Source organism: Mus caroli, chromosome 5, assembly GCF_900094665.2.
Source record: "Mus caroli chromosome 5, CAROLI_EIJ_v1.1, whole genome shotgun sequence".
NCBI classification, from domain to species: Eukaryota; Metazoa; Chordata; class Mammalia; order Rodentia; family Muridae; genus Mus; species Mus caroli.
Window position 1 is genome coordinate 123081778 of NC_034574.1, and position 9547 is coordinate 123091324.

Genomic DNA, 9547 nt, shown 5'->3' on the forward strand with positions numbered 1-9547 from the left:
TTAGTAAAAATAAGTTTTATTGATTACATAGAATTTTAACTATACTAACATATATTATAAACCTTTAAGAATTAGTATTAAATGACTGTATATATTTTCCCAAGAATAATCGAAGTCAGTCTGGTACCATGTTTGTTGAAAATTAGAAAGTCAAATTCTCCCTAGTCATTATACATCTATTGGGAGGGAACCAGGACGTTCTCTCCACGCTCACACCCCAGACCTGCACTTCATTATTCACAAACACCCCATCTTCTTTTCCAGCAGGCGTACCCCCTTTGTTATTCAGACCCCTCTCCAATGATCTGTCATGGACTAACTCTACCTTCTTATCCACCAATGCCGTCTCTGGTCCCCATTGGAACTAGAAAGGCAGACGCAGCAGTGAACAACTGTTCTGGACTCTGTATTTTGGGTTATTTTTCATTTTTGCTGGAAACCCTAATTGACAACAAAAATACCCAGATACCTGGGTAAATGTTTAACACAAGATGGAAAGTGGCACGTCGTGTGAGCAGGGCATTTGGCAGGTCACAGAACGAGCTGCTGCTGCTGCTGTGAGGAACAAGCGTCCTCGGTCGTGCTCCAGCTGAGGAGCCGGGCGGTGTCATTCAAACTTCTCATCTCCTTCCTCCACGTCCTTCAGACTGAGCACTTCCAGAGAACCCTTGCCTTTCGTTTCCTTTTTTATTAGCTCATCAATTTCTCTGAAGCAGCCTGGGTCGATGAGGCACACCTGCAATGAGTAACACAGCTGGTTTCCAAGGGAAGATGGGCATCGGCACAGAATAAGCCCAGTTTGAATGCTCAGGGCAGATCTATGGCTGTGTTCTAGGTGCTGCTCACATGGTGGAGGCCAGGGCAGCAGGCTGGGGCTGGGGTTCTGTCTCGATGCTAAGCACCTACTGTTGGGACTTTGGGAAAGGCACTTATCCCGTGTTACGGTTTGTATATGCTCAGTCTGGGGAGTGACACTATTAGAAGGTGTCCCTGTGGGCATGGGCTTTAAGACCCTCATCCTAGCTGCCTGGAAGTCAGTATTCTTTTTTTTTTTTTTTTAAAGATTTATTTATTTTATGTATATGAGTACACACTTTAGATGTACAGATGGTTGTGAGCCTTCATGTGATTGTTGGGAATTGAACTTAGGACCTCTGCTTGCTCTGGCCAACCCCACTTGCTCCGGCCAAAGATTTATTTATTAGTATAAGTTCACTGTAGCTGTCTTCAAATGTACCAGAAGAGGGTAACAGATCTCATTATGGGTGGTTGTGAGCCACCATGTGGTTGCTGGGATTTGAACTCAGTACCTTTGGAAGAGCAGTCGGTGCTCTTACCCACTGAACCATGTCACCAGCCCCCGGAAGTCAGTATTCTGCTAGCAGACTTCAGATGAAGATGTAGAACTCTCTGCTCCTCCTGCACCATGCCTGCCTGGATGCTGCCATGCTCCCACCTTGATGATAATGGACTGAACCTCTGAACCTGTAAGCCAGACTCAACTAAATGTTGTTCTTTATAAGACTTGCATTGGTCATGGTGTCTGTTCACAGCAGTAAAACCCTGACTAAGACACCCTTGAAGACTCACCTGGCCAGTGCTGCAGCTCATACTGAGAGTGAGCACTGCTTAGCATAAAGACCTTGGGTTCAGAGGCTGAAGAGATGCTCAGCACTGGATGCTCTTCCAGAGGTTCTGAGCTCAATTCCCAGCAACTACAAGTGGCTCACAACCATCTGTAATGGGATCCGATGCCCTCTTCTGGTGTGTCTGAAGACAGCCACAGTGTACTCATGTATGTTAATAAAAGAAAAGAAAAAAGACCCTGGGTTCAATCCCTAGCACTTCACTCCTTTCTAAGACATCCATATTCTCCCTCCCCCGTTGTGTGTGTGTGTGTGTGTGTAGCAAACTATGGTCCTCTCCAGGATGAAATGTAGCATTAGACTTTTACAGGTCACCTCCAGTTGTGAAACAGCCCAGAGGCATACTGAGAAGCCATGGTAGGTTTTGAAAAGTTCAGGTGTTTCCAGTGTGGTCAAGCTGATTCTGTCTAGAGTAGTCAGCTCAGCATCAAATCTGTTCACTCTAATGCTTAAACCATGTTCTGGTAAAAAGAGCTGGTAACTGCTAGTCTCAAATTTACTATGGAGCTGAACTCATGATTCACCTGCCTCTGCCTCCGGAATACTGAGATGACAGGGGTGCATATCTGGCTCCACTTTTATTATTAGCCCATAAGAGAAGATTCAGTGTAAAATATATCTTATTATTTCAAAGAAAATGGATATGGCCAACACAATTCTGCTATGAATGCTTCGACAAAGAGGCAAATAAGAAAACCTTGTGAATGCTTAACTGCCCCATCCTCTTTACACATGGATACGTTAGCCTAGCCCACACCCTCTAAATACTGTTCCATGGTTGAAACAGGAACTGTCCTCAACAGGCTCACATGTTCCAAGTCTTATCCCTGGCTGGCGGTGCTATCCTGTCACACCTGGGAACTTGAGTGGCCGAGGTCTCCATGGAGGGAGAGGATTCTCAGGGACCTGTCTGTAAGCTACGCCTGCTCTCCAGTTTCCCTATCTGCTCTCCTTCCTGTCCTGTCCAAGGACATGAGGCAGTCACGGGCTGAACCCTCTCAGACTGAGCCAAAAAAAAAAAAAAAACCAAAAAAACCAAAACCAACCCCATTACTTCCTTTCATCTGCTCTCTCAAGTGTTTGGGTCACAGCCACGCAAAAGTAATGAACACAGCACTTATGATCAGGAATGAGGCTATTTGGGTAGAAGGAAGCCAAGAATAATGTGTTAAGGTCATAATCACGGGCTCTTGGCTGTGCCACCTGCTCCCCGCCACCATCAGCTTACGATCTCCAGCTGCTGGCTGTAGTCTTCACTCTCCACCACCTTCATCAGAGGCTTCAGCTTCTCCTTCAGCTTCTTCCCTTCATTCACAGGCAGGATAAAGCGCAATCGCATGTGGGCCCGCTCTATCTTCATCTTCTCTTTCAGCTGCTTTATCACTTCCAAAGCCTTTAAGACAGAACAAGGGGCGCTCGTTACTTAGTTTTTGTGCTGCACTAATATGTTAGACATGAACAAAGCAGTTGCCACATAGCTGCCTTATGGCAGCGGCTTCACGGCCAAGGTACCAGCAATCCTAGAAATACCTAAAAAATGAGCTAGTGTCTCATTTTGTGAAATGGAAAAAAAAATAATTCTTTGCTTCGGCAGAAAGCACCATTAAAGGCTGGGACTCAGTTCAGTGGTGAAACACCTACCAAGCATGCACTAGGATCTGGGCTGTCCTCAGCTCTCTAAAAGAAAATGTGTGCGGTGGAAATTTTGTACATTTGCAAACGTGAACTTCTCTAGAACAGACAAAATGTTTTTTTGTTGGCCTCAAAGACTTCTAAGCCCACCATGTTTTACGCCATGAACCTTGAGGACCTGAGCCCATAGCTGAGTTCACAGTAATTCTAGAACAGTGGTGAGACCAGAGACATGTCCCTTGGGAAAATGGCCCAGTGCATCCCACCAGCCGTCCAGCAAGGCCCATCCCACTCTGCGGACACCCCTGCCCGAGAAGCTGTCATTGGGTAGAAAAGACTCAGTGGCTTCCCTGAAAGTCCAATAACTAGTTATTCGGAGTGCAGGGACGCCTAGTGATACACACTGAGGTCCTCACAGGCCTTTGCCTTGGCACCTCTGCCACTGACCCGCAGGGAGCGTCACTGGCACTGGATGTGGTGGAGACGCGGGGCTGAGCTTGTGGAATCTGAGGTTTATGGAGAGGGGAACAGTGCACAGGTGGTTGATGTGAGGTCATTAGTCCCTTGATGACTCTCCTGTGCTTGTTCCCTGTACAGAGAAGCCCCTGGTTGGGTTGTGGAATGGACCTGAGTAGTTCTGATGTTGCCCAGAGTTCTGTGTATGGAGGTTCTTCTCTGACGCCTTCCAGTTTTCCGCCAGGCCTTTTCTGGACGTACATGATCAGGTCTAAGTCAGGACACTGCCTGAGCTCAGGCTGTTAAGTTATATGGGCCATACTATACTTCGGGGGCTGTCCCGGAACTCACTTTGTAGACCAGGCTGGCCTCGATCTCAGAAATCCAACTGCCTCTGCCTCCGCCGTGCTGGGATTAAAGGCGTTCGCCACCATGCCGGGCTTGTTATTTCTTTTGAGTATGCATGTTATATGAAACTGCAAGAGTGTGCATGCATGTATGTCTGTACATGACCCATATGCCCATGTCTTCTTCTATTACCCTCTTCCGTACTTTCTCAAGACAGGGTCTCTCTCTGAATTTGGAGCTGCTCTGTAAACAGCAGTTCCCAGAAAGCCTCCTGCCTCTGCCCCCACAACAATGGGGTTACAGGTGCAGAAGCAAGGGACCCAATTTGGATTCATAGCCAGGTCCTGGATATCCAAATTTAGGTCTGCGTTCCTGTGTAGCAAGTGCTCTCCTGTCCTGAGCCTTCTTCCCAGGCCTTTATTTTACAGAATTTGTCATGCAGCGCAGTTCAAGTTTGCCTCAAATTTGTTATGTGGTGAAGGATGCCGTTTTGCCTCCACATCCCTCAAGATGAAGGTACCAGTATTTCTAACTTGAAAAAGTTGTAAACTCTGTGAAAGTACTACAGAGCTGAATAATCTAAAAAACCCAAACCCAAACCCCCAAAAACCAGTGACTTTTATTTTCTGGGCCAGGGTGTCAGTCTCTCATGGAATCCAGGCCAGCAGATGGCTGGCCTGACAGGGCTGAGCTGTAGGAAATATGTTAATAAACACAAACAGCAAGGCAGTCTGGAAGTGTGTGCTTCTGACCCCAGCACCAGAGACAGGGAGGCAGGCGCATCAGGTACTTCCATGGCCTTAGGTCCTGAGGACGACAAGGAACCCTTACCTGTTGCTTTGTGCTCTTGTTGGGTTTCACGGAGTAGTGGATGTCCTTCATGGCTCTCTCGATGAGGATAACGGTGTAAGGTCTCTTTGTTTCTGGGTTCACACACTTGTCTGCCACAATGGTGGCAATATCCCTAAACATCTGCTCCAGCTGTGTGTGCCGTTCTTTATCTGACACTTGAACTTCTCCTTTAGTCAAAATCTAAAGATGGCAGAACATACAGAAAGCCCTCATCAGTTCTGGGTATCTCGCTCTACTGCATAGAGTTAGGTAGTGGGGAGGAAAGGAGCGGCATCCACTGCAGCTGCTCATGCAGAACCACGTGCTGCCTAAATCCAGCAGCAGCTTATAAGGAGTTCCGTGATCCCACTTACTGCGGGCTAGGGAGAAAGTCCATTTAGAGCAGCAGTCCTCAGCCTATGTATGGGTCATGACACCTTTGGGGGTTGCATATCAGATATTTACATTATGATTCCTAACAAGAACACAATTACAGTTGTGAAGTAGCAACAACATAATTTTATGGTTGGGGGGTGGATCACCACAACATGATGGACTGTGTTAAAGGGCGGCAACAATAGGAAGGTTGGTGATAGTGTGCACCTTGCATGCTAAAGGCCCTGTGTCCAATCCTCAGAACCCCCACGACAGAATCCTCCCCGCCCCCCAGAAAAATCCCATAGGCAGATGTGGTGGCATACAATTCTAATCCCAGGTGTTGGGAGGCAGAGCCTAGAAGATCTCTAAGGTTGAGGCTGGCCTGGTCTACATAGCAAATTCCAGACTAACCAGAGCTACGTAGTCAGATCTTTCTTTAAATAAAAAAAAAAAAAAAAAAAAAAAAAAGAAAAAAGAGTCTGGGGTTGAGGGTGGGAAGCACAATCAGGTAAAGGAGAGATTTCTAAAGTCTGATTGAAAAAAAAAATGCAGAAGGTGGACATAGTGGCACACTTTGTCTCCAAAAACAAAAGAACGAACAAACAAAAACAAATCTAGGAGTTTGTCATATTCCAGGATGGCTACCCTACTCTCTGGTAAGATGGAGAACCAGAGCCTGTGGGTGATGGCCACGCCTTTAAGCTTAGCACTCGGGAGGCAGAGGCAGGAGGATTGCTGAGTTTGAGACCAGCCTGGTCTACAGAGTGAGTTCTAGGAAAATCAGGGCCACACAGAGAAACCCTGTCTTGAAAAACCATGATGGAGAACCAGGCAGTCATGCATTTCCTAAGGATGGGCTAAAAGGTTCAATGTCAAGGCCTTAGAAAGGAAACTGCAGCCGGATGTGGTGGCGCACACCTTTAACCCAGTACTTGGGAGGCAGAGGCAGGCAGATTTCTGAGTTCGAGGCCAGCCTGGTCTACAGAGTGAGTTCCAGGACAGCCAGAGCTGCACAGAGAAACCCTCAAAAAACCAAACAAAAGAAAAGAAAGGAAACTGCAAATTTCAATACCCCAAGTTGGTGGAATATTTAAGGTCCCACCAGCCTTAACCTAAAACTGGCAGAAATGCTCTGGGAACCATCGAAACTCTGTCTCAAAAAACCAAAATAAAATTAAAAAAAAAAGTTGGGCATGGTGGTATGTAACTTTAATTAAAGAACTCAGAGGCAGGTGGATTGCTGTGAGTTCAAGACCAGCTTGGTCTACACAGTGAGTTTTGGACCAGTCAGAGCTACATAGTGATATACTATGTGTTGGCTCCCCTGCCCCCATATCTGTGTATTTTCCCACTTCATCTTGGGGGGCACGGGGGGGAGAACCAAAACCAAAAAACCCATGACATTGTTTTATGTAGGGAAAACTCAGGGTGTGGTGGGGAGTGAAGGCTTACATCCTAAATAGCCAAAGCAAAGACTCTGCATACTTGGGGAAAAGTGGAGATTCATACTTGGGGAAAAGTGGAGATTCCGAGGAGGGTGGGTGAGGGCGTCTGTGTGTGTGTGTGACCTGTAGTACTCATTTTAGTATTTGTAGGCTTAGCTTCCCAATTATTATTTCAGAAACATGACCATGGTAAGTTTCTTTGCTTTGTGATAGTATCTAGAGTAGTGGATTCCGGTCCTAATCACTGCATGCTATAATGGATGTGGGTGAGGTGGCATGACCCTGGAGGAATCAGAAGTTCCATGCCAGCATGGCTATCCCCTGAGTTTGATGTCAGCTTGGGCTACAGAGTGAGATTCTGTCTCAAAAAATAGCAGCAAATACTATACAAACCTCCCCAAATAGCAAATAGCCCAACAAACTGGAGCGGGGGGGGGGGGGGGTTACGGGGACACCCAACAAATTCTAAGACAACAAAAACTCATCAAGAAAAAGAGTAAGAACAGTGGTCCTGATGTTGCCTACGATCATGAGATTTTGTTAGGTTGCACCTGGCAGGACCTACCTGCTTGCAGATTTCAGTCTGGTCGTCTGTCCCAAATGCACTGATGAGGTCTTCCTTCTTGGCAACCTGACCTTTGGAAACATTTACAAACACTGAATGGGTCTGCAGAACTTCATCAAGGTCTTTTTCCCTTGAAAGGGCAGGAGAGAAAGTCCTACGTGAATCCACTGGATAGTTGAAAATCCACTCACATTTAAACACAGATAGCAACAAGAGAAATGGCAAGTGCTGCAAGCTGGGGGTGATGTGCACATCTGTAACTCACCATTTAGGAGGCAGAGGCAGGGAAATTGGGAGTTTGAGGCCAGTCTCAAAAAACAAACAAACAAAAAACCAAACAAAACAAAAAACCAAAACAACAACAACAAAAAAATCCTAAAGGAAAAAAAACCTAGAGAAATCAAACACACACACACCCCACTCTCTCTCTGGTGACTACCTGCGCAGGACAGTATCTGTATTCTCCCACTTCACCACAGAGGGAAAAACTACATCATTGTTTTATGTAAGGAAACTCAGGGTGTGGTGGGGAGTGGTGTTTCTTCTGTCCTGGAATATCTGTCCCTAGGTGGCAGTAGCGAAGACACTACGCACTTTGGGAAACGGGATTCTGAGGTGTGACGTTTTAACTTCAGGATTCGTATGTGTAAGATTAGCTCCCGATCATTAACACTGGAAAATGATCATAATGTTTCTTTTCTTGGAGATAGCATTTGGAATGTTGGATTCCTGTCTTTTTTGTTTTGGTTTGGTTTTTTCGAGACAGGGTTTCTCTGTATAGCCCTGGCTGTCCTGGAACTCAATCTGTAGACCAGGTTGGCCCTGAACTCAAAATCCGCCTGCCTCTGCCTCCCAAGTGCTGGGATTAAAGGCGTACGCCACCACCGCCCGGCCGGATTTAAACATTTAATCCAAGAGGCTACTGCAATTTCGGGTCCTCTTTACCACAGTTTTGTTTTATTAGTACAGGGTCGGTCACGGTCTCACTCACACACACACATACACACACGTTCCAGGCTGGCCTGGAAATCGCAGCAATCCTCCTGCCTCAGTCTCTTGGGCGCTGGGATTACAGGCCTAAACCATCAGTCCACCCGGCTCTGAAGGCGTTTGTAGTTGGCAGTTTTTATGATACCAACAAAATCCCAAACCAGAACCCAATCCGAATCGGGTAAACCAGGCCTGAAAGGTACCGGTGGGTCTCAGGAGCCGGGGTTAGGGAGGCCAGGCCTCTGGGTGGCCAGGCCCCCGAACTCTGGGCACAGGATTACTCACACGCCACTCCGCCAGCCGACGACCTTGTTTTTATAGCAGGCGATTTCGAAGCGCTTCCCTCCCCGCTTCATCCGCACCACGGCCACATTGGTCAGTCGGATCTGGTTGGTGGGGGTGAAGATCGACATGGTGGCTGCTCACAGATCTCGAGGGGACGCCAAGTGCTCGGCTGAAACGACACTGCGGCGCGCGAACCTTTAACGCCCAAGGAGTGCGCGGCTCTTCCGGAACCTACCAGGGAAGAAGCTAGCGCACGCCCGATTGCCCTACTGCGCATGCGTCAAGTGGCGCACTAGCCAGGCAGCCGATAAGAAAGCAACCACGCCTGCGCGGCGTGACTTTTACGCCCTCTAGTTCCACCCTCAAGGGAAGGCGGGTCGTTCGGCGATGACGTCATTTACAGGCGCCAGTTATGCTTACTTATTATGGGTGAGTAATGTTTATTGCCCGAGTGGAAACATGATATTTTGGTTGAATAGTTCTGCATAGTTCAGAGGCTGCGCTCATTTTTAATTTAAAATTTTTTTTGATTTATTTATTTATTATATGTAAATACACTGTAGCTGTCCTCAGATACTCCAGAAAAGGGCATCAGATTTCGTTGGATGGTTGTGAGCTACCATGTGGTTGCTGGGATTTGAACTCGGAGCCTTTGGAAGAGTAGTCGGCGCTCTTAACCACTGAGCAATCTCGCCAGCCCTAATTTTTTTTTTAAGATTTATTTTTAAAAAAGATTTATTTATTTATTTTATGTATATGAATACACGGTAGCTGTCTTCAGACGTACCAGAAGAGGGCATCAGATCCTATTACAGATGGTTGTGAGCTACCATGTGGTCCTGGGGATTGAACTCAGGACCTTTGGAAGAGCAGTTAGTGATATATATTATATATACACATATATGTATATATATACACACATATATGTACACACACACATATATATATATATCTTTTTTTTTTTTTTTTTT

At 46.5% G+C, this 9547-nt stretch overlaps 2 protein-coding genes across 2 annotated transcripts in view; one reads left to right on the forward strand and one right to left on the reverse strand.

The window, feature by feature from the left end:
* Sbds (SBDS ribosome maturation factor) lies at positions 1-8891 on the reverse strand. Its single transcript, XM_021162350.1, has 5 exons — positions 8577-8891; positions 7302-7431; positions 4914-5114; positions 2875-3039; positions 1-736 (listed from the first exon to the last, which is right to left on the reverse strand). Exons 1-5 carry the CDS (start codon positions 8702-8704, stop codon positions 608-610), a joined length of 753 nt encoding a protein of 250 aa, XP_021018009.1. The 5' UTR covers positions 8705-8891; the 3' UTR covers positions 1-607.
* Positions 8892-8973: 82 nt separating this feature from the next.
* LOC110294411 (S-adenosyl-L-methionine-dependent tRNA 4-demethylwyosine synthase) overlaps positions 8974-9547 on the forward strand; it is an 87253-nt gene continuing 86679 nt past the window's right edge. The window contains exon 1 of the mRNA XM_029477996.1: positions 8974-9005. Coding sequence (XP_029333856.1) covers positions 9002-9005 — 4 coding nt within the window. The 5' untranslated portion in view covers positions 8974-9001. The remainder of the gene's footprint in view (positions 9006-9547) is intronic.